Consider the following 25,552-nt stretch of genomic DNA (forward strand, 5'->3'; position numbering starts at 1 on the left):
CTGAGAAGAATTAACATCTGAGAATCAACCTATCAAACTAAATTCTATTTTCATTCCAAATATCCTTATTTACAACAAATACTTCCTTAATAGGTTAATAGTTGTTGAACAAATATGTTGAAATATATAAACATATTCAATAAAGTCTTGTGTGCAGCTTTGCAAACCACAGAATTTTTGAGGTTGGAAGAGACCTCTTAAGATTATGTAGTACACCCTTCAAGCAGCATTAGCTAGAGCAATGTGCCCAGGACTGTCCAGTTGAGTTTTCTTTATTTCCAAGGATGGAGACTTGACAACCACTTTGCATGACCTCTCTCAGTTTTTGGCTCAAGTCCTCTAAAGAACATGCTAATTTTTTAAAACTTCCTTAACAAGGCTGTATTTAATATTTGAGTTAATATAGTTCTGTTTTAAAGTATTGATTACAAATACAGTTACAAGACTGCTTGTTTTCAAGAAAATATAAAAGTGAATTGCACCAGTGGTGTCTTTACAGTCACGACTGTAACTATGTCCAAGAGGGAAGGGAAAAACACTTGAAGATAACTTTATGAAACCTCTTGCATTCTAGATACCAATTTCTCCAGTCTTCTCTTTTTAATTTGTATACTTGCTTAACTTGTCATTTAAATTCTCTTTATGGAGTTGGACACTTTTACATATATTTAAGTTAAACTTAAGAATTGAGAGGTCATGAAGTCGATGAACTTACCTGTATGCCTTAAACAGCATGTTTTTGTGTATCATATATACAATGTTAGAGGACTTAGCACCTGGTACATTTCTCATAGTATTCAGGAATTCAGCAAAAATTTAGTGAAAGTATGTATTGTTATAAGGCTTGAAAAATACAAGCACATCGTATTACTTACAGACTCAAGTCTGCATAGATCTGTGCATCATTACCGTGTGGTAAGTCAGAATTTCCCAAGAATCTGTTTGGTGAATTAACCATTTCACAGTCTTTTAAATTTTCAAAACTTTAATACAGCTAATGAATATGAAGAGGAAATAAAACAGAGGTCAGAAGAATTACTTGTTCTTTTCCCCTTTCAAAGGGTGCAAAATAACTTTTCATAGTCCATGTTTCTGTCTGATTGTCTTTTATTTATTTATTTTTTTTTGAATAACTAGTATGATAGGTCATTTACTCTTGGGAAAGTTTTTCAGGTCTAATATATTCTTAAGAATAGTATTTTTTTTTTTTATGGTTTATTTTGTATCACTTCCTCTATAGAAGCCCCTTTGGGTTTCCCTGATGCTTTCCTCCTACTGCAGTATCACTTGTGAATTTAATGAATGTACAACAGATAATTGAAATGTAGAGTTGTTATCAGTGACAAATACTAATTGTTGCAGCACGCACCTAATTTTCTTTTAAATCTTGGTATATTTCTGCTTATTACTACTTTGTGCATATTTTCTTTTGAAAGTGTTTTTCTGGCCATGTTCAGTTCATTACTAATAAAATATTATTTCAAGTAAAGCTTCAAGAGGTATACCGAATTCCAGAAAAGTTGTATTTACTCTTCCTCTGAATAAGATTATATGCTACTTGGTATCTCAATACACTTGCTCAAGTGGTCTGTTTTTAGTACTGATTAATTCTACACAGAGTGACTCATAATTGCAGAGCAACCTTTCATAGACATCTTTGTATATGAGGATGCTACCAGTGGGAGACGAAGTTCTACATGAAGTGGAACATAGCACTTGAAATTAACAATGTTTTTTTCATGCAGAGAAGGTATAACTTAATGAAAGCATAAGTAGAGTTTGAAGTGATACACTACTTGTGTTCAGATTTAAAATGAGAGAGAACAAGACTGTCTTTTTGTCTCTTTCCATGGAGTTTTTCAGGTCACTTTAGTTCTAATACACTTGCCAACTACATTGTATCTTCTGCTTCGCAGTGACATTTCCTCTACAATTTGACTTGTGGAAAATATTTGTGTCAGAAATCATCATTGATTTTAAGCTATAGAGGTTATGTATAAAGCAAAGTGTTTCATCACAGACTTGTAAGCATCATTTGCCAGAGTACCATCACTTGCCATGATGACAGCAGCCATGGAGGTGTCCACATTATTGTGTTAGTTTGCTGTATAATGCACTTTTGAAGTAAATGTTCTGATTCTGCCTAGTTTCCATGTTCTATTTCAGTTCATAGAGCATTTGGCATCAGCTGTGTAACTCTCCTCCTCTCATTCACTTTAGCTGGACAGCTTCAGTTGTGTGTAAAGACTCTGCAAGCAGAATACAATTGCTTTGTGCACTTAAACTGTAGTATTTATTGGCCAATGCACACAATAGGTAGCTAGGGGCATTGCAGTACTCATCACTGTGGGACAGCCAATAAGCCTTTGCTGTCTTGTTAGTCAGCAGGGGAATGTTCAGCCTCTGTTGCTCCCTGGAAGGGATTTGCCTTCAGTGCTGCTGAGTTACCATCCTTCAGCTACCTGTTTTAGTTCCTTGAGATTTTTTTATACCTTTACATGTCAGTGTTTTTCCTCTTCAGTCCTTGAACTGTTTACTAACCCTATCTCAAGAACTTTGTGTTGGTAATTTTCCCTTTCCTGTTTTTATGGAACTGTTACACAAAACTTCACTATTATGCGGGCCCCCAAGTAGCCCATCCTGAGGATCACCAGCCTCACACAGTGATGCACTCCTGCTACCAACAGTAGCTGTAAAGGGCCGCAGAAGCTGACCTTACTTAAAAGCAATACAACACTCCCTGAAACTTTGACCTCCTCATAATATAGTGCTTGAACATCTGTTGAACCAGAAATAAGCTAGGGAGGGGTCACGGAGGTGTGAGTGGGTCTCAGCCTGCTACAGGAGGACACCCATAATGAGCCAGTCCTGAGCTATTACTGGGCTATAATCCATCTGTGTTCTGCCTCATCACCTGCTATTACAGGTGTAGCAGTCAACATTTCTTAGCTTTGTTCCCAGTCATTAACACACAGTGGGCATAAACGTTGAATAAAAAAATGGATCAGGTGACTTTCACTATCGGTGTATGTATTGCTGACATCTTGACCAGAAGTTTAATACTGAGATGCCCAAGGTAGCATCTGTCTCCCCAGTACAGGGATACAGGTACCTATGCAGGCTACACTGAATTGCTTGTTTTTTTCAAAGTGCTTTAAATCAGTTGCGCTTCTGTGCAACTGAATTCTGCTATTACAAATTGTGTGCATATTTTTAAATACAAAGTGGGATTAAATGCAGGGTAAAGACTTTCAATACAACTTGTAACATGGTATTTAAAATAAATCACAAAATCTTTCCGAAGTACTGATAAAAATACTAATAAAATGTATCTTTTATCTGCCAAAAGAGTGATGAAAATTCTATTAGAAATATAAATTTAATAGAAAGAAGCTGTTTTTTTACCAGAAGTGTGACATTTTCAGTGGCAAAAGCTTTATTGTAGAAATGGTAAGAATATTTTTAGTTCTTTCCTCTCTTTCCTCTCTTTACATATCTCAGAATACTATCTTGGTTAACATTATTCAGTGTCTCGAACTGTGACTCTATAAGATCGTATATATAAGACTACTCATATGCTTAATTTAATCACATCAGTCTGCAGGATCAGAGACTTACTTTCAATTAAATGCTAAATTTCAAAAGGTAAACATCCATGAATTCTGCTAAAAATTAAATAAATTTAAAAGCTGGTGAATACACCTCAAAAATGTCATTGTGTCTGTGTAGAATTTTTCTTCTTTGCAGTTTCATTGTATCATTCCCATTGATTTTGTAAGGCAGGAAACATGCAAATTACCAACTGAAATAATGTATTATGTTATTCTCAGGAACAAAGATAACTCAAACTTCACGTTAAAGAGTTGTATTAAATTCTAGGCACAACCTCTTTAATTATAGCAGTCCCTGTAAATTTGTTCAGGGGGAAAGGAATTGCTAAGTATTTTCAGAAATTCCTATTTCCCATTTGTAGAATAATAATGAAAAGTGTGAATCATGCTTTCCACATAATTTAATTAAATCCTTCATTAGTGAGAAATGACATTTGTATTCCATATTAAATAAGTTCTTTGTGCATGGGAGGTAACTCTCTTAATTTGTTTAAAATTGCTAGGAATCTATTACCTTTTTAGAATGAACACTGATTGCTATGCCATTGGTATTTTCACAAGCAAATCAGTTTCAAATGATGCTTACAAACAGCATGCTAAACCAAATGCTGAAAGATAATAAACATTGTTTTTCAGTACTGCTTTGAATTAACTTGTACTCTTTCTGTTATCCCACAGCTGACCAAACAGGAATGTTATTTATAGGAGATGCAATAATGCAGGTCAGTAAAGGTTTGCTTTTTTCTACAGACATTTGTTTCATACTTGCCTTTACGTTTGTTTCATTAACTCACTTATATATTGGAAATCATTCTATTCCTATTGCATCTCTGTTTTTAGGTTAATGGTATTAATGTAGAAAGTGCTACCCATGAAGAAGTGGTAAGTCCTTCCACTTTGATTTTTTTGATAGCACACAGAATATCCTGTGCCCATAGTGTTTTGTTTCTAGCCTTTCACCATATAAGGTTGTTCATATTGAAGCATTTCACAAAATAAATAGAAGCATGATGTGAATACATACCTACTTTTTTCTTTTTTTTTCAGCTGAAGCTCACTAACATTGATTTTTAAGAAATGTTAACAGTATTTAATTTTTGTTCAGTTTAGACAAACCTCTAGATTAGAGCAGAATTATGTTAAATACTACTAGCACAATATTATGAATCTTGCAAGTGATTCATTTTTATGGTACTGTTCAAGAAGTGGACCAAGGTCTTCCAGTGAGTTCTGGGGAGTTATTATTTCTGTATAATAAAAGATTATGGCTTACAGTGATCAGAAGATTATTTGATATTTTTTAGGCCAAGAACTCTGGAAAGGATTTTATTTTCTTAAAAGGAAAATTAATAAAGGTTCTATATTGCTTTGTAGAATTAAGATGGCAAGGACTTCTCAAAATAACATGGTAGCTTCTCAAACTCCTTTATCCCCCTTTTAAAAGGTGATAGATTTCAGTAGGAGTGACTCTGTTCTTGGGGGAAAAATAAAGTAGGGGAAGTATTTTCTTTTTCTAAAATATGTTATTTTTGTATGTAATTCCTTCTGTAGCATTTTAAGTGCTTAGATGTTTGCAGCCAAACCTGAAAAGAGAAAATGCTTGCCAGTTGCTGTATATTACCTGTCAGAGTTTATATGAGAGGTAAGACAAAGGTTGCTAGCTGAATTTCCAGAACATTATTACTATCACACATTCTATAGTAGGCCTAAGATGAATACTTGATGCCAATGTTCTGGACGAATTTCTTGTACTTTCTTCTGCACTTCATGTTCTATATCAGTTTGAGAATCACTTCCACTTCAACCCTCAGACTAATGTATTGGCAAGCACAGAGAAAAGGAAGTGGTTGAGAACCTCTTGATTTTGGAAGCCACTAAACCATTATTGACAGCATCAGCCAATTCACTGTTGAATGTTTCTCCATTCATTCTCCAATTAATACCATCAGAGGCTGAACCTCTGAAATAATTACAGACAGAATTTCACAGAGCACAGTCAGGTCTCTTGTCTATTGGTGAATTTCCCTCATGCTGCTTGTATTGTTATCTTACATACAAAACTCTAAACTTCATGAATGTTATTCAATGCAAAATGATAAGTTACATTCCTTAAGGATTGCTTTCCAGTACCAAGAAGCACTCCAGAACTGTCAGTGCAACACAGCTATGCTCCAGTGGCGAGTAGTGGTGTATAATACTACTCTTTACACTGTGCATGGGAATTCAACAGAAGCATTAAACAAAATTTTGGAACTTAACCTCGTAGGGCTGAAGGAAGCTCCAGAAGAAAAAGAGATGTCAGTAGTCCTCGAGATATTTCTACTACCACAGTCTGCTATCATAATCAGAGTGGGGGTTGATAAATGGGTCAAGTGGTAGAGGAAGGGGCTTATTCTGTGAGATTTGAGATTTAGTAGGCTATTCCCAAAATGTCTTGGGAGAACAGAGGAGGTTTTATTTCTTATTTTTATCAAGAATATCATTGCATTTTTATGAAATAATAGTTGTGTTTTCTTACCCCCAAAAGAGATCTCCTTAATTGAATATGATGGCTTTATAACTGAGAAGAAAAAAGAAACAAGGGTACATTTAATGTTCCTAAGCTTTCAGCTTGTAGGAATCAGTATTTGTCAGTATCCACTATTTGTAGATGGAACTATAATGATGCCCTTGTCCGCTATCTGTCAGGGGGCTAATATTTCTCACCTCATTTTTCTTAGAGTACAGAGGCCCAGATTGTGTGCCCATGCTCACAAACATGACCCATAAACATCTAAAGTGAAATTTATATTGGATTTAGGAATAAGTCTATGTTAGCCGTTTAATTTTTAAAAAAGAAAGAGAGAGAGAAGGAAAAGGAAGGAAGGAAAAAGGAAAGGAAGGAAGGAAAAACAAGAAAGAAAAAGAAAGGAAGAGAGAGAAAGAGAGAAAAAGCAAGCTTTCAGTTCAAGTTCTTGAGGATCCATGGATTTCTATATCTTTTTTGTATGATGAAAATTTATGTTTTTAAACTTCTGGTATGGCACAGATCCATAACTGCAATAATGTTTGCTTTTTCAGTGTTTTTTTTTTTGTTTGGTTGGTTTTTGTTTTTCATAGGTAAGGTTTCTAAGGTATGCAGAATAGGAAATCCCACTCCTAAGTTCCATTCAGCGTTCAAAGAACACAAACCTATAACTTTGAAATTTGCATATGGTGCAATATTTTTGAGCACAAAGAAAGGCCACGGGAGAAGGTAGTGTTGCAAGTTGTTTTAATTACTATTAATATAGCAATTTAGTGATTAAGGGTACTTTCCCAGAAAGCAGGAGGCTAGGGCTGGAGGATTCATCTAACTTTTGGGAAAACATACCTGCATCTTCTGTCTCTGTAAAGAGTCTCCTTCTTTCTAACTGTGTCAGTCAAATTAGTTGAGAGGCATCGAGCAATTCTGTTCCAAAGGCACTCAGCAATGAGGCTTAGCTAGCGTCAGTTCACACTGGGTTACATTTTACAGTTAATCTTGTTAACATCCTACAAAGTATTTAATTGATGGGAATATGCTTGTCAAAGGTTATTCAGCAATTATTTTTCTTTCTTTCTTTCTTGCACCATGATCTCATATATTCAGTGATCTACACCAAGATAGGACTTGTGAAAGGTCATCCTGTGATATAGTTTGAACACACTTCTTTTCTTGTTACTTCCATTCTGGGTGATGAAGACCTCATTTGCAAACACCGAATTCAAGATTACATATTGCACTGTGTGATCCAAAGGACTATGTACTGGTGCTTGATAGAATGGAATTAATTTTTTCACGCAGCTTGTATGGTGCTGTTTTGGATTTGTGACTAAAACAGTGTTAATTAACACATCGGTGTCATGGTTGTTGCTGAGCAGTGCTTGTACAGCATCAAGGCTTTCTCTTTTTCCCACCTCTCCCCACTCTCAACAAGTAAGCTGGGGGTGGGCAAGAGGTTGGTAGGGGTCACAAGCTGGGCAGCTGACCTGAACTGAACAGCAGGATTTTCTGTGACACATAACGTCATGCTCAGCAATAAAAACTGGGGACAGGTTTTTTGGGGGGAGATAGCCATTTCTTTGAGACTGCTTGGGCGTCATTCTGCATGTGAGTAAGTGCACTGAATAAGCGTAATTTTAGATAACCTGTCTTTTATTAAATGGAAGATTATGTATAATTATGTATCAGTTCAGCTCACGGACTTAAAACCCACTGGGGTAAATACAGGGGTGAGAAGGCTACAAGGTCTGGGAATAGTAGGAAAGGAGGCCAATTTGTTGTGTTTACTACCTACCATCTTCACAACTGACATTCTGGAGATTGTTATGTATGCAGCTGATCCTGATTGCACCAAATTCCTGTATTTTTTTCTCTTGAGCAAGGTTGAAAGGTGCTTACTTCTGTGCAAGCCAAACAACTGGCTTTCCTGGTTTTAACTTCCAATTACTCAGATTTGCTTTTCTTCATAACTCTTCAAGCTGCTACTGACTTGTAATCTCACAGCTTAGTTCTGGCTAATGGTATGAATAGATACATGAAAAAATGGAAATGGGGTTTGAGGAAAATCCGTCTTTTACAGTAGGTAACACAATAGACTGTGGAGAACTGAAAATAATTTATATTTTTTGAAAAATAAGTTTATTTTCATAAATAATATATTAGTGTGGAGAGACGCTGAGTGCAGAGAATGTTAATGTGGAGATTAATATAGTTTCTGTATTGATTATATGCGAGGGAAATTTATTTTATTTCCCTGGTGGCTAATCAGATTATCACCCTGTACAACACAAATGGAATAGTCAGTTCTCCTGATAAAATGTCATTTTAATGTTCACCCTAAAGTACACTTTCAGGATGCAAAATTATATTTCATCTGCATCAATCTCTTCCCTTGTTTTGGAATGAAAACTGCATATATATGGGTTTTTTTTACTCCTTTCAAAATTTAAAATGAAAATCTTTGATTCACTTTTTCTTTTTTTCAGTAGCAGTGTTTCAGTACTTAACAGAAATAAAAACTAACGATCATTTTAATGGTTCTGGATCACGAGTTACAGTAATCGTGCTGTTTAAGGTGTTTTTTTTTTTCTGTTGTCTTAGAGATGCATCTTTCCAAGTAGTCTATTTCAACTGAAAAATATTTCTGCAATGTAGAACCTATTCCTCCAATGCTATTGAGGACTCATTAGGGCATGGGGAAGAGATGTCTGCCAAACTATAAAATTTCTTTGACAAACTCCCAGTATATTAATTTACATTTAATTTTTCGGATCACTGTCAAGGAGAGTTATGTCCATAGCAATGCACTGGAGACCCTGTTTTTCTGAGCTGTTCTACACTGCTGTGGGGTATGCTACTATTAAACATCCCTGTATTGTCTACAGTGTACAGATACATATGATCAAATAGTATTATTAAGCATTTGCTGGTGCATTTGATCAGATTATTGCAAAATAAAATATATTTTCTGTGATATTGATAGTAAGGCATATCTAATAGCAGGGAATAAATGGCTCCTTGTAAGGGTGAGCTATACAAGGATGTGCTTGCTGGCCCTTTACAGCCACAGGGGAAGCAGCCTTGAATTTCTTTATTTACTTCTTTTAAGCAGCAATAAGAAATACCCTAAGCAAAGACATTTTTTTGCCAATTAAAGAGTATTATACGTGGAGAAAACCTCAGCAATTCTTGTTGTGAATGTCTGGAGATTTGTAATTCGGGACATCACTGGTTTCTCTTCTTTCTCGCTAACACACGGTGAGGAGAAGCAGTCAGGGAGGATGCAACAGAGGAGGCTCCTTTCTGCTGGCTGAGTGGATGTTGGTTGGAAGAGAACTAGTTATTGCCTCTCTGGGCAGGGAGATGGAATTGACTGACTGTGTCCAAACATTTACAATAGTAGGAAAGTGTGAAGATTTCATTTTCATATTTTTGTTGATAGGAAGGTTTGCAGGTGCTCGTACTGAAGACTTTCGGTGGCAGTTTAATGAGTCGAAGTCGGTGTGATGCATTAGCTGGGCACTGCACGCTACATCATTTCCTACCCAGTCACTTTGAGGTTGCCCGGTACAGCATGACTTTTGTCCATGTAACTCCCCTGAAACAGGGAGCCCATCTGCAAAACACTTACTGATAATGGCCCTTGGCTCAGGCTAACCCAGTCCACACCAGGACTGGATTGAGAAGAGTGTTAAGTAGTCACTGTCTAAACCATACCTTGCTCTGTGCTGACAATTTAACTATATGGAATTTAGCTAATCATGTCTCAGTGTTTGAATCTGTGTCCTGATCATGTTTAATTTGCTAATTTAAATGTCGCCATAGGGATCATTTATTTGATAAATGATGACACAACACTTAACTATTCAATTAAAAATGAATATAAAGTAAGATAAAAATTAATATAAACGTGAAAATATAATTAAAATGAATTATTTCTTATAAAAATGTAAATTTCTATAAAGTATTTTGTATCAGAAGAGGTGATGGAATAAAATCATAAAACCACCATAATGGTCATAAACCATAAAGATCATAAACCATCATTTAGTTTAAATATAATTGTTTTAAATTAAAAGACATTGTCTAAGGTATGTTGGTGTTTGGGGATTGAGAGATGAAAAGTACATACCTGTGAAAGGTGCAAAAGGTGATCTGTAGAACCACAGTTTGGTAAGCCTGGTGTCTTTACTAGTGAAATAATTAACAATCATAATTTTAAAAAATACCATTAACAAATATATAGATAAAAAAAAACAATCTGGCAAAGAGTTGCCGTGTGTCAGAAACCTGCCTGTGCTTTGTGAAGAATCAATAAAAATGCGAATAAAGGATTGATATAGTTTGCTTGGGTTTTGAACAGACTCCCAACAAAATCCTTGTTTCATACGTGCCTTAAAGGAAACTTAATAACAATGGTTTGGATAAATAATTGTTTGAAAGATAGAAACTGAGGGGAAGAGTAGTTGGGTTGAAGTTCACAATGAAGGGATATCCCACACAATCCCACTTTGCTGGGACTTCTGTTTTCAAGATATTCACAACAAACTGTGAAATGGAATGAAACATGAGGTGACAGTTTGCTCATTCAACAGAACTGTTCAGACTGGGAAGGGTAAGGGACAGCTCTGAAGAATGACAGTAGGACTCGCTGATTAAGTGACAATACAATAGAAGGTGAAGTCTTAGGATCATAGAAGCATCTAGGTTGGAAAAGACCTTCAGGATCATCAAGGCCAAGCATCAACCTGACCTACCAAGTCCTATCACTAAACCCTAGTGCCATGTCCACGCATCTCTTAAATACCTCTGGGGATGGGACTCCCCAGCTTCCCTGGGCAGCCCATTCCAATGCTTGACTACCCTCTCCATGAAGAAATTCTTCCTAATATCCAACCTAAACATCCCTTGGTGCAACTTCAGACCATTTCCTTTCATCCTATCACTTGTCACCTGAGAGAAGAGACTGACACCCCTCTTGCCACAACCTCCTTTCATATAAAAGCTAAGTTGTAAACGTGGGAGGGAAGAGTCCTTGCTCCATGTAAAGAATGATGGGCTCTGAACTGACCACTGCAGCTGTGAAATAAAATCTCAGGCTTTAAGAATTCATAAAAGCTAACCAAATGTTGGAGGTGGTTTTTTTTTTTTTTTTTTTTTTTTTTGTTTGTTTTTTTTTAGAAAAGGAGTAGAAAGCAGAACTGAAAACATCACTGTATGCATCTAAGGTGGCTTTGTATCTTCAATATTGACAGTATTTCTGGTCCTTTCAGTTCAAAGGATAAAAAAAAAAAAGAAAAAAACAGGAAAAGGTTCAGAGAAAGCAATAAGGCAGTGAGCAGCATGATCAAAGATGTGCAACAGCTTCTAAACAGTGAGTAGCTAAAAGGCAGGTAGAGCTTTACTATGAAAATGGGATAATTGAGATGAGATATTGTGGAGACTTGTAAAGTTGATTGGCATGAAAGGAATAGTAAAGGACAGATTGTTCACTGTCTCTGCCAGTAGAGAAGCCAGAACTAAGAGTTATCAAATGAAATTGAGATCTTTTTTGTTTGTGAGACCTGAATAGAGAGGAAAATGATGGAGATTTTTCTGAAAGAACTTGACAGGGCTATGCGGTAAAATAATTTAGGGGGGTCCATACTGATGGATATCTTTGAGTCTCCTTTTATTTTTACTGAAGTATTTTTCTGTGAAATGGTTTTAATCTTTTGAAGATCGAGCATTTTCTGAATTTTCTCCTTAGATTGTTTCACAATTGTTTCCTGAAAAAAATAAAATAATAATAATAAAAAAAAGCCAAAACCTTGAACAGATTGTACTTTTCTTACTCAAGTTGATTTCTAACACTACTCTAAATTGTTATTGGCTATTGAAGAAGAAATGTAGAGCTTTTTTCCTATTGACTTTTCTATGACTAGTTTCTGTATATGATATGTAATTTCATTAGTTTGTGATTAGGTGTATTGTTTTCCCAATGTATCGTTGTTATCATTATTTCTTTAAATGGGAAGATTGGGGCACTAAGTAAAAGGGTCATATCTTGACTGACAGAAGTTCTTGATGTGTTCCAGGCTAAGAGGCTATCTCCAGTTACACACAGACACATGAACAAAAGCAACATGGGTAGAATCCATCAGCTGTGAAGATTTTAATGAAGGAGAACTAGTTGAAATGATCCCAGACTCTGACTGCTTGTGTTCCCCATTATTAGGTGATTTACATTTGGGGTCAGCCAAAGCAGGAATGTAGATTTGAAAGCATTTTTAAATCTTTTTCAAACAGAATGTTTTTTTCCAGACACAGATAAACAAAAAATTACAACTTTTCTGTAAAAAATCTCTTCTGTTTTTTAAAGAGGAGGACCTCTTTAACTATGAAGCGTACCAAAAAACTCAGTTTAGTTAAAACTTTAAAATATATTTTTTGGATTAGAGGAAAAAAAAAGAGAGAGAGAAAAGATACCAAGCTTTAGAAGATTTTGCTTTCTTCATCTTGGTAGTTCTCACAGGTTTCCTTTGTCATTGCCTAGGCCAATCCCACATATTACATGGACGGCAAATACCTGTTGCAGTGAGTATATAGCTACAGAATGGCTGCATTTATAAAAGAGCTGACACAGGAGCTGAAAGAAGAGAACGAACCTTTTATTAGGGAGCAGGTAATGGGTATTGCATAGTTGCTTTCATTAGTTGGGACTTAACGTGCATTTTTAGAAAATTAGCTGCTGCTATGTAGGTGGGCAGTAACAGAAAGAGAGGAAAAAATTGGACAATTATAACAAGAAGGCTAATTTGTGTCATTAGACTGCAGAATGAAGTTGTGGTGTTCATAGTTTTCCTGTTCTTTCAGTTACCCTGTAGAATATTTCTGAGCTGTTTTCCTGGGGATTTGGTTGTTGTAGAAAAGCAGCCCTGTTACTTGACAGTGATACAAATAATTTTAAAATGTTCTTCACATTTCTTAGGTTAAAAAGATCTGAATTTAGTTTTATTTCTCCAGCTGCTAATTTGCCATAAGTATTCTGTATGCCAACACAACATAAAAATAAAAACACATAAAAGCAGCAAATTGTAGTACTACATTCAAATGTTGAGTGATATACAATTCAACCTCAGTTTGCCAGATGCCCTAAGAAATGTGATTATTTTATCACTGAATACATCTGGCTGCATTCCTCATTAAGAAGCAAGTTATAATGAACTTTTAATCTCCAATGTCTTTTACATGCAAATGATAAAACTCACACATTTTTGTGAGTTAAATTTGCACCCTTTTGCACCTTTATAGTTCTTTTGTAAAGGATTACAAGATTGCAGGAAAAAAAAGTTTAAAAAATAGAGTATGTCTTATGGTATCTGTATTAGGTGTGTACTTATAAATATTACATAGTTTCTATAATGTACTCTTGGAAACTGACTTATTTTCAAGATGTAAGCATGTTAAGAAAGCATCCACAATTAAGGAGTTCTAGGTTTCAATACTATTATTTTACCCCTATCTATTTCACAATCATTAATTCCCTGGGTTAGAGAAGCAGTGAGTTCTCTGGCATTATGAGCATTTACAGTGCACATATTCTTTGAGCACAAAAGCAGAATTACTATAATTAAAACCTATAGAAAAAATCAGCTACCTGCCACAAAGGAGCAATAGGTAGAATTTAAACGCTTTTTATACTGTGGACACAAAATGTAGCACTTCTTAGATAAAGCATGAAGAGAGTGTGGTGGGACAACCAATATTTAAAGCAATGCTTCCTAAGGGTAAAAAGATTTAAAATTTTTGCTTGTTCATTTGTTTTTCATTTAGTTCCTGACTGCGGTATCTATATCTCTTTTATTCCTTCTAATTTTAAAAATGTGGAAAGACTTATAACAAATTCTGCTAGCCTCTTCAGTCATAAATAATCAAAAATGGGATCGCCGTAAGAGGAATGTGTAAACCACAGAAAATACAAGAGTAGTTCAGAAACTGAAAGTAACTTTGTTTTATAAAGGAAAAAAAAATAGTGCTGGAGGGGAAGCAGGATGACTAATGGCTGGTTAGGAATGAAAATATAAAAGCAAACTTTGTATCTTTGAAGTAGGATCACAATTTACATATTTTACTATTGTTAAAATAGGGGAGTCCCTGTCGTAGTATTCAGAAAAAAATTGGCACATGACATTGCAGATTCTTCTACAAAATAGAACAATTTAATCAGTTGTACAAATACGAGGAGAAAGCAAATATAGTATATTTAACAGAGTTCTGTCTTTTATGGAATAGGGATAGGCATGATCTAAGGAGTTTGCTTTTAATAAGATGCAAGATAATTTTGGTCTTAATCCACTGCTTGGAAAGTATAACAGACAAAGAGAGATTGGGTCAAACAATACAAGTTTACAAGTAGGTCATGTCAGATTAGTCATATTTCTACCTGTTTTATGATTATGTAATATTTCTGCCACAGAAAAGAAGTGAAAGGGGCATCCAGGATTTTTTCAAGTATATGAAATATAGAGAACTGGTACAAGACAGGACGATTTTAGAATCTACATAACATGCTCAGGACAGCTATACTGAGTCCATCTCCTCTCTATCTTTTTTTGTATGGAGAAGGAGAGAAAGAAAGGGTCAGCCAGCAGTGTGACTGGTTGGGGCAGGACTTCCTGCCCTCTTCATGCAAAGAGCCAACCTTTACTTTTCCCCAAACGCAGACAAGGGGACCACCACCAACTACACCTGCATCCACACTGCTGTTGGCATTGCTGCCAGCACCTCCTCTGTGCATCCTCAGCACCTGGACTCCTGTGCAATGCCAACCAAAGACCCTGGAGGTCAGAACCCTGTGCTGGTCACCCACCACACTTATTGCTCCTCCCTACTTTTCTTATTTTTCCACACTTCTTTTTCTACCTGCATGAAACTGAGCACCATGGAGGGAGACCAAATATTGCTAAAGGAGAATGTTAGAATAAGAACAAAAGGGTATAAAACATCCATGCATAAACCTGGAGTGTCTTCTAAAAAGCTGATAGGAAAATAAATCATATCTCTCTCTCTCTTCTTCTTTTTTTTTTTTTTTTTTTAATAAATAAAAAAATAAATAAGGACTGTATTATGTCCCTTGTTTTTCCTGACAATTGCTGGGAAAACATTTCCACCCTTGCTTCCTTTGATCCTTACATCATGTGCAACAACTAATTTGTGTTTTAATTTTTGGTCACTCCTGTGGGTTTCAGCTACAGTTGACATAGTTTCTTTGAAGCAATATCCTTTCCTTCCCATTTCTAACATCCTTTCCCAGCCTTTTCTACCTAAACGATGTTCTGTGCTTTTGACTAATTCACTACCTTATATTGGATGAGCCTCAACTTTTCATTAGGGTAGAAAGAACTATGGAGCCCTGTATAATCTAGGCTGATGTTATTAAGAGGACTCAGCAAAAAGTTAAAAAAGACTTAGTGTACACTCTTGTGATGTTGGATTGGTTAATTAAATAAATGTGTTTGTAAAAGATTAGACTTAATCTGTTTATATAAGCAAAGCTCAGTTATTTTGCATTTGGTAAATTTCCTCAAATGGGAAGGAAAATGCAAGTTATACAGAGTACTTACACCCACATAAAATCAACTTATTGATAAAATTATTGTATTTCTGATGACAGGTGAGATGAATAAACTCATTTTGTATTGTGGTTAGAAAAGATCACTTTTTTAGTTGTACGTAAGTACAAGCATTGGAGTGAGCTGTCCAGGGAATGGGCGGAGTCCCCGCCCTGGAGGTATTTAAGAGATGTGTAGACGTGTCACTAAGGGACTTGGTTTAGTGATGGGCTAGGGAGGCGAGGTTGATGGCTGGACTTGGTGATACTGAAGGACTTTTCCAACCTAGATGGTTCTATGATTCTGTGATTCTATTGTTTCTCTTCATAAAGTCATTCACTTTAACGGGAGTGCGATCTAAACAAGTGAATAGATCTCATGGCTGTCATTAGTATTTCAAGCACATTTGTTTAGCCACTGAATGGTGGCTAGATTCTGGTACTTGTTCCTTTTTGTAGATACCAGACAAAACACTTGCTCATAGAATGTGAGTCTGTTCACACACTTTAGATAGCAAACAAGCTAACTCATTGAATCAAAACTATTAAAGAACTGGATCAGGAAATCAGAAGTTTTTTTTTTTTTTTTTTTCCCTATCCTATGGAATCATAGAATGGTTTAGATTGGAAGGGATCTTAAAGACCACCTAATTCCAACCCCTGTGCCATGGGAAGGGACACCTCCCACTAGACCAGGTTGGTCAAAGCCCCATCCAGCCTGGCCATGAGCAATTCCCCCTTTAGGTACTGGAAGGCAGCTATAAGGTCTCCCAGGAGCCTTCTCTTCCCCAGGCGGAACCCCAACTCCCTCAGCCTGTCTTCATAGGAGAGGAGAAATTGTGTATTTCTACAGATTTTGATTCCAGTTAAATATACACATTTCCAATCTCAGTTAGGTATGTTTATCTGTTAGAACTGAAAGTGGCACTTTGATACTGTGTTTCTTACATACCGTATATATCAGTAATGATTTAATTAAGTTTCCATCTAATAATTACGTTTGTTTTCTGGTTATTTGACCATTTCTGTCTACTGTGTTTTTTTTATTCTTGAGATTGTTTTTCTTTTTACAAGTAATACGTAATAGTAGCTGTGCAATAAAACATACTGTTTCTTGTAAAATTATGAATTCCATGGCTTTGAACTCTGTTCAGTTATAGCACATTAATGACAGTTGAGACAGATCTGAAGTTCCAGAGAGAAGTCACTGTGGTGCACGGTTATTCTTGGAGTTATTGAAGGATGGCAGTGTTACTTTCTGAGGGATGAGTCTTCATGCTTCAGTTAACAGTTAGCCTTAAGCAAATTTATTTTAACTTCCATTGCTTCAGGGAACAGCTGACTTAGCTTAGAAAATATTTTCCAATCCACAGTTTGTAGCATTGTCTTTCATATGCCAGATATTTGCGTAAGCATTGTTTCGAAGTGAAACACAAACTGAATTGTGTGATTAAGTAGATAAAGCAATATACAAAATCATCAAAAAATAATTTTTTTGTTATTGTATATAATTCATAGTAATTATAGCATACAGGAGCAGTATTATTTTTCAAAATGAATAGTGAAGCTTTGTGGTTCAAAACATCTTTTACTGAGTTTGTTGACGGAAGTAAGAGAAAAGAGTCAGTTGAATAAACTAAGAGAATTGGTGGTTTAATTTAAATCTGAAAATTTCCATATGCTGCATTGCCTTAATAGGTAGGTAATAGACACGAGAAGTTTTTTAAGTGGTAGTAAATATGACTTAGTTTCTAACAGAACAGTATGTTTTATTTTTGGGGTTGGTGACCAGACTATGGAAGGAATGATGTCATCTTGCCCTTATTAAGTTAGAAATACAGCTCTGCAAGGGAGAAGCAAGAGCTTGACAAGGCCAAAGCACATAACAGGGAGTCCAATCAGATCACAGAGCTTGGGGAACAAGGGTCCAGAAGCAAAAGGGTAGGGGATCATACAATGATAGAATTCTCTTCTCTAAGCCAAGTAACTCCAGCTCTCTCAGCCTTTCTTCTTAGGAGAGGTGCTCCAGCCCTCTGATCATCTTCGTGGCCCTCCTCTGGACCTGCTCTAACAGGTCTATGCCTTTCTTATGCTATGGGCCCCAGAGTTCAATGCAGCACTCCAGGTGGGGTCTCACGAGAGGATTGCAGAGGGGGAATAATACCTCCTTTGACCTGATAGCTACTCTTCTTTTGATGCAGCCCAGGATACGGTTGGCTTTCTGAGTTGCAAGCTTGCACTGCTGGCTCATACTCAGCTTTTCAGCCACCAGTACCCCCAAGTCTTTCTCCGCAGGGCTGCTCTCAATCCACTCATTGCACAACCTGTATTCAAGTGTGGGATAGCCCCAGCCCAGGTGCAGGACCTTGCACTTGGCCTTGTTGAACTTCATGAGGGCCTGCTCAAATCTGTCCAGGTCCCTCTGGATGGCATCCCTTCCCTCCACTGTTTTGACTGCACCACTCAGCTTAGTATCACCCTCAAACTTGCTGAGGGTGCCTTCGATCCCACTGACTATGCCATTAATTAAGATATTAAACAGTCCCAGGCCCAGTACAAACCCTGAGGGACACCACTTGTCACTGACCTCCACCTGAGAACTGAGCTGTTGACTGCCACTGTCTGGATGCAGCCATCCAGCCAATTCCATATCCACTGAATAATCCATCCACCAAATCTTTGTCTGTCCAGTTTGGAGACAAGAATGCTGTGTGGTGTCCCACATGCTTTGGGACAAGTATCAAATGCTTTACACAAGTCCAAGTAGATGATGGGTAGAAATGGATCAATGAAAGTGAAAGCAGAAGTGGAAAAAAGGAAAAAGGAAGAAAAAGAGAAAAGAAGAAAAGGAAAGAAAAAAGCAAGAGGAGGAGGAAAAAAGAAAAAGAGAAAAAATAATTTAAAAAAGGTAAAAGCAGTAAGAAGAAAAAAAAAAAAAAAGTGGAAAGGCCTACACCTCTATTAAGTTTCCCGTAAAGGACTTGCATTTCCTTTTAAGCTCAGTTCTTTTTCCCTCATGGCCAGAATCTTCCCTCCTCCAGGGCCCCACTTCCCTGTTCTTCTTGCTCTTTTTACAAGCATGCTCCCCAGTCCTCTTTCCTCACTCCCCTAGGTTCAATCTACAATTATTTCCTACGAAAAATACTTATTTCCTTTAATATCTGCAAACATTATTACTTCTGAAGGGCTGAATTTGGTAGGTAACTATGCAAATTATGTCCTACTGTTAAAAGATAGCTGTTAGTTTATCTGAAGACTATATATTTCTTATATATAATAAAAAGTCTATTTGATAGATATTTCTTATTTAATCTATATTAAAATAATTATATATATACAAATACATATACATACACAAATATTTTATTCCATTTATTCCATTATGACGTTATTTTTAAATACTTCTGAAATTCTTCAGTAACTGGATGTTTTCTTTTAAATTTAGTCTGATTTAAAGATTCAAAACATTTACATTACATCTAAGTGAGATGAATCTCAATAGTTTAAATTTAATTAAATAAATTAATATAATATGTGTTTCATGGATTTAAACAAGTTACTTTGCACAAAATGCTCAGGAACTCATGAAGCTGTGTCGACTCATGTAAACATTGCCTAGAAAGTAATATTAGAGTATTTATACAGATCCATTATCACGTAATATTTGGATGCACCAGCAAGATTAGAAATTAATATTCCTGAATGTAGTTCTGTTTTGAAAAACATCCATGATCAATTCAATGGGAGCTAAAAATACAGTACTTATCTTACAGACTTTCACTATCATTCTGTCACGTATAGCTGAGCGACATCCATATATATACTTATACAGGTTTTGCTTGTTTTGTTCAAAAGCTGAAATAGAACGATAATAGTCTGTCAAACCATATGACTCATATTGAACCATATGCGAAAACATAGTACAGACAGAATTATGTACACATTTACATGTATTTCATATATGTGTAAATCTATACATATGTATATATGAACTGTCACATGAAAAACGCTTCTGTTAAAAATTGAAGAAACTGTTGGTATATCCTTATATATGTTTAAATTAGACTACAGTTACTTACCACTCTCCAGCTGATTAATTTGTCTTCCCAAACTGCATTAATCCACATTAATCCACATTAGGAGCTGCAAAGAATTGATGTTCTCTTTCTAGCCCAATCACACCAATTAATGACTTTGCACCAGTTACACTAATGTGCAGTTACACTAATGTGCTATGGAGCCTTCACAACTAGACTGAATGCTTTTATATTTGATCAAAACATGTATAAGAGTAAATCAAATTATTGCCACACTGTATTGATAGAATCACGGAATTTCTGAGTCATGGACCAACAAAGCTTAATTGGAAATATTTCCTACGTGTACAAGTATAAAGGTAACAGATAATGAATTCTCTATTATCATTCAAAAAGTTAGTATAAGGGAAACAGGAGTTCAGAGTTTGTCAACTGCAAATTGCAAGTTCATGTCACAAAATGTGCCTGTATCTTGTGATATCATTCTACTTATCATTATGTGGTACATATAACACTGCTTACCTTACACTCAGTGTAGAAACATCAGTATTTTGTAAATCCAACAGATAATTTCAAAAATCACAAATTTATAATGTAGTCACAGTACTGTGCTGAAATACCTAATGGGAAGAAACATAAGCCAAATAAAATTGATACAGAGAACTCTATTGTTAATATTTTTTAAAGAAAAGCTCCAAATGTTGACTTCTTTAGCTCTTTATATGTGGAATAACAAGAATTTCAACCTAATGGACAGAAAAATGTTGAAGTAGACTTTTTAAAAAAAGCACAAGAACTATGTTTCCTCTTTATTGAATCAAAGAATGTTTACACATTATAGTATTTATCAAGAGGGAAGAGGAGACCATTCTATGATTCTATGAGACTGCATGATCAACATACTGCCTAGTGTACTTTTAGAAGGTCTTAATCAAATATTACAAAGATAAATTCCATCAAAGAAAGTGTATGGAACAAAACAAAACATTAGCTTAAAAACTGTTGCAGAGAATTAAATTTGTTTTTTATTTCAAATGATATTATGAAAAGAAAAGAACTCATAATGTTTTCATTTAAAGTTACCAAACCTATGCCTTAGGAGACATGGTATTGTATCACACTTTCCTGGAGCCACTTTATATTGTTAATGCCTGAAGAGGTGGGATTATTGAACCATGTATACTAAGAACAAAAATAAGATTCAATTTCAGTGCTCACAAGAAGACATTAATGGTGCAGAAGGTCACTAAATAATGTATTTCTCTGTGGTAGTGAAGCTTTTGCACAAGTCCAGTAAGTCCAGCAAGACAAATCTAGTACCTCTGAAGTTACATTAGCTGTTGCACGATTGCCTTTGTGTAGCAGTAGAAGGAGAATTTAAAAAGTGACTGAATTATTTTTTTATAGTTGATCAAGTACACTGGCTGCAGCTAACTTTGTGTGTGTGTACACGTACTTGTGTGCTCATACGTACGAAAGAAAAAGGGCATCAAAGGAAATGCTTACTTTTCATGCTGGCTCTAATTTGTGGAATTTGCATAGCTCAGTTAAGTGCATTTATCAAGCCAAGTTTTATTATGCTTCTCTTTTTCACGTCTATTTCTCAAGAATATAACAGAGAGAATGTAAAAAATACAAACAGGAGCTCCTAGATCTCGCTTACCTAATTACACTCAAGAGTCTGTGGAGCAAAATGTGACTGATATTTTAGCAAAACCAAATTATATTTGTTTCCTCATTTTTACTGTTAATGCCCACTTTAGGTAAATCCTGTATTCCTAACTCAGCAAGGAAAGTCAGTGGCGCAATTCATAGATGATGTGCATTTTTTTAAAATTCTGGTGCCTTGTGTTTACCATTGCTTACTCTAACCCTTCAAACGTACATGATCATTAATATTCACATTGCTCAGAGATTTAGATGGGGTTTTGGCTGTTTGAATTGGGTTCTGTCTTAATATAGATCAAAACTGTATCAGCAATTAAAATTGAAAAGGAGCATCTCTTTGAAGAATGAGTTCATCCATATGGCCCTTTTGCTAAGATTCAATTCCAAAGTGGTTGCCAATGCTTTCCCTAGAAATCTGTAGAGATCTTAGAATAAAAAGGATTCATCACCTGTGGGTGTTTATCTCTGAATAAAGAAAGAGCCTAGATGATAACCTTATACTTTAAACATACGAAGTTCAGTGAAATCAATCAAATCTCTCATCTATAGATGAAAACTTAAGACTAAACACCTAATACGGGCTTAAAGTCTGAAGCAAAAGTCATAAAGTAAAAGGAAGTGACTCTCATGATGAATGTCTGATCTTGAAGTATGTTTCAGAAATAAAACACCTGAAATATTCATGAAGTACAAGTCCTAGACTTGAAAATTACCTGGGTGGAACACTATGAAGGCAAATGACCAAAAAGTTGTAGTCAAGGGACTTATAAAAAAGATGGGGAGCAACTCTTTGCTCAATTGAATATTGTCAGGCTCAGGGGGAATTGTTTTAAACTAAAAGAGGTGAGATTTAGATTAGAGGTTAAGTGGAAATTTTTCACTCGGGGTGGTGAGGCACTGGAACAAGTTACCCAGAGAAGCTGTGGATGCCCCATCCCTGGAGGTGTTCAAGGCCAGGTTGGATGGGGCCCTGAGCAACCTGATCTAGTGGGTGGTGTCACTGCCTATGGCAGGGGGGTTGGAAGTAGATGATCTTTGTGGTCCCTTCCAACCCAGGCCATTCTGTGATTCTAAGAGAATCAGACTATAAAATATAAGAGTAAACAAAACAAAACAAAACTATGAAATCTAGAGAAAACAAAAGGTGTTTTTTGTTGTTGTTTTGGTTTTTTTTAAATCTTAATTCTTCAGTGACTCTCTCATTGGAACTTTCTCAGTCATTCTATTTTCAAGTTGGTATCTTGTAATGTAAACAAAAATTATTTTTATATAAATCAATCACAGATATCTTGCATAACTATCTACCTCAAATTTAATTTTTCCTTATACTTCTCTGTTTTACCTTTTTTCAGAGATTTGTGTATGTGCCTGAAGAGATTTGTAGCTTTCATAGCCATTGAGCAAATCACAAGATGAATAATACAACTGTCTATAATATTGCTAATGAATGCTCTTCTGTCCACAAAAATCTGTCCACATGACATTATATGGTGTATGATGTTAAAGGCTGAGGATATTGATTTTGTTGCAGATCCTTATTGCAATGTCCTGAATTTACTCCTCTCTTCCTTCTCATCTGCAAACAGCCTTACAATATTGTAATTAACAATTCCAGAAAGCCATTAGTTGCCTGAAAAATACTCACATATGCCCAAACATATCTGATTACATTCTGATACACATCAGAAAAGGTATAAAGTAAGTAATCCCTGCTGTGATTAATTTGTTAGTAGTAATCCTGCATCTTGTGATGTTAGTCGATGTGGCAGTGTGCTGAAATAGAGGTCTGAAGCAATACAAGCAATTGTGCTTCAACAATGTGCTCAAAAATGTGTTCAAAATTGTGCTGCAAACAATGTGCTTCCTTCAAGCACATTAGATCAGTAAGTACGTTTATAGGAGTTACTGTTTGCTGTTGTTACATTTCTGCTTGATGCATTCAAGCTCTGGTTGTGCTCAGCTGAGAAGCCACAGGCCTTGGCATCTGTTTCTGACAAAGGGGACCAAGGCTGCAAACCTTACCAACCAAATGCAATACCTATTTCCTGGGTGTCAAGGATATGAAACAAGGGAATAACTCTGACCGTAAAAGGAACAGAGTTCCATCAAAGATGTTAGTTGAAGCTCTCGATTTTTTAAAATTCCTTATGCAGTAGTGTGATATGCCTTTAGTTAAATTCTAATGTTTTAATACGTGTATATCTTTACACATATATATATGCGTATACATTTACGTATACATATATGCATAATGAGTTTATATATGTGTTCTCTTCTGGTGAGCAAATATTTACAGATAATGAAGATAGTCACAAAAACTATATTTGAAACAGAAAAATGTGTCTAATATAACACCTGAATCAAACCAAATATAAATCAGATATGAAATATATGTGATGTTATTAATTTATGTTATGTGTCTGTATATGTGTGCATACACACAATTAATATGTTATATCTACAAAACACAAATTTCCCTACTACCCTACGGCAATTTTATAAAATGAGTTTGTTTGTAGAAGTTATCTAAAGCTTCTTCTATAAAAACAAGTTACTCACCAAATTATTTCTTCAGGTTGTTCCATTGGTCCTGCCTATTCTTACCCTTTATTGGTGTGGCTTGATACTCTCCATTCCTGTCAGAAGTATTCATACTGAGTTTCTTACAGATCAACAGAGATGCTGATTTCGTTGTAAATAATATGCTTTCCATGGCTTGTGGTTCTATGGTTTAAAGTAGCTGTTATTTGTACACTGACAGGTACACCTACTGCGAAATGCTGGCGATGAAGTTACCATCACTGTTCAGTACCTCAGGGAAGCTCCATCATTTTTAAAGCTTCCATTAGGTAAGAGGAAATTAACTGATAGGAGTAATTTGTTTGCCTCTTTGCAGTATTCTCATAATAATATGATACTGACAGAAATAAGAATTCAATCCTTGAGTGTTTTACAGCAAGAAACAGAAAATTATTTATGTACTCTTCTGCTTAACTTGTAAGAATCTAATACATACTTCATGATTGTGTCTGTATAGTTTATTCAAAATAAAAGTGTAAAACCCACTAAAATGCAGTACAGTCATGGATGATAGCTGGAAGTTTTGCTAAAGAAGCTTTGACTGAATGCAATAAAATAATGTTTACAAAACATCTGGGTCGTGTATTCATGCTGAGTTGTATGTTGTCCTTTTCAGAAAAATCAGGAAAAACAGAACATTTACAAAGCAAATGGGTAACATTAATTGTGTATATTTCATAAACTACTTTGATATTTTGATCATTTTTGTCAGAGAGCAGAATTATGCTGTGACATAAACAACAGTTTAACAGTAGCAATACTGTATTGTTTATGGGCAATATAGATGAGGGAAATTTCTGGTTCTTCTGGTTAGCAAATACTCCCCCTCCTTTTTCTCTGACCTTGGTGTTCGCGGGGCTGTTTCTCACACTTTTTCCTCACCCCTTTCTGCGTTGTGTGGAGTTTTGCAGTTACTTAAACGCACTTTTTCAGAGGTGCTACCATCTTTGCCTAGTGGTGGGTCTGTTTTGGCTGGAGCTGGCCCTGTCCATCACGGGGCAGCCCCTGGCCTTTTCTCACAGAGGCCACACCTGGAGCCCCGCTGCCTTGCCACCTACGCACAGTACACATCCCGTGTGAGACAGCTGCCACTTTCACATGGCAGATCATGCAGGTCCAGGAACATTGGTGTCTTCTCCATGGGAGAGAAGAGGAACTTAGGTGACTCCTGCGTTGCCTGTGTTGCACCAGGAGGTGCTGCAGCCAGTGCTACCAGGGAGGCTGAGATCATGGCACTGCTTGTATGAGGTGCTGTTCCTGGAAATGAGAAAGCAATAATTAGCAGGAAGACCAGGCCATCTTCTATCTTCACGTGACCAGAAAGAGGTACACAGCATCCTTGAACACTTCAACAAGAAACTTTCACCTTACAAAAAATATCGTTCTCTTTCAAAGGGCCTGTTTCATGGCCTGCAGCCAGCTGAAGTTAAGGCAATTAGCAGTGGTAAGACCCCAAGTCAGGAGGAGCTTTTCACAAATCCATGGGCAAAATCCCAGTCATGAAGAATTAGTGAGAAATATAACAACCTAAGTATCAATTCTACTATACAACTACATGCAT

The 25,552-nt window shown here is 36.0% G+C and overlaps 1 protein-coding gene across 16 annotated transcripts in view; it reads left to right on the top strand.

Annotated features, from left to right (window-relative positions):
* SNTG2 (syntrophin gamma 2) overlaps positions 1-25,552 on the top strand; it is a 286,741-nt gene that overhangs the window by 142,093 nt on the left and 119,096 nt on the right. For 11 of the 16 annotated variants that reach the window (XM_080588164.1, XM_080588166.1, XM_080588160.1 and 8 more), the window contains 3 exons: positions 4,290-4,333; positions 4,452-4,493; positions 24,173-24,260. In XM_080588164.1, the coding sequence (XP_080444290.1) occupies positions 4,290-4,333; positions 4,452-4,493; positions 24,173-24,260 (174 nt within the window). The other 5 variants (XM_080588157.1, XM_080588159.1, XM_080588158.1 and 2 more) reach the window with 5 other exon arrangements.

This window comes from Anser brachyrhynchus, assembly GCF_964034855.1.
Source record: "Anser brachyrhynchus genome assembly, chromosome: 3".
NCBI lineage: Eukaryota > Metazoa > Chordata > Aves > Anseriformes > Anatidae > Anser > Anser brachyrhynchus.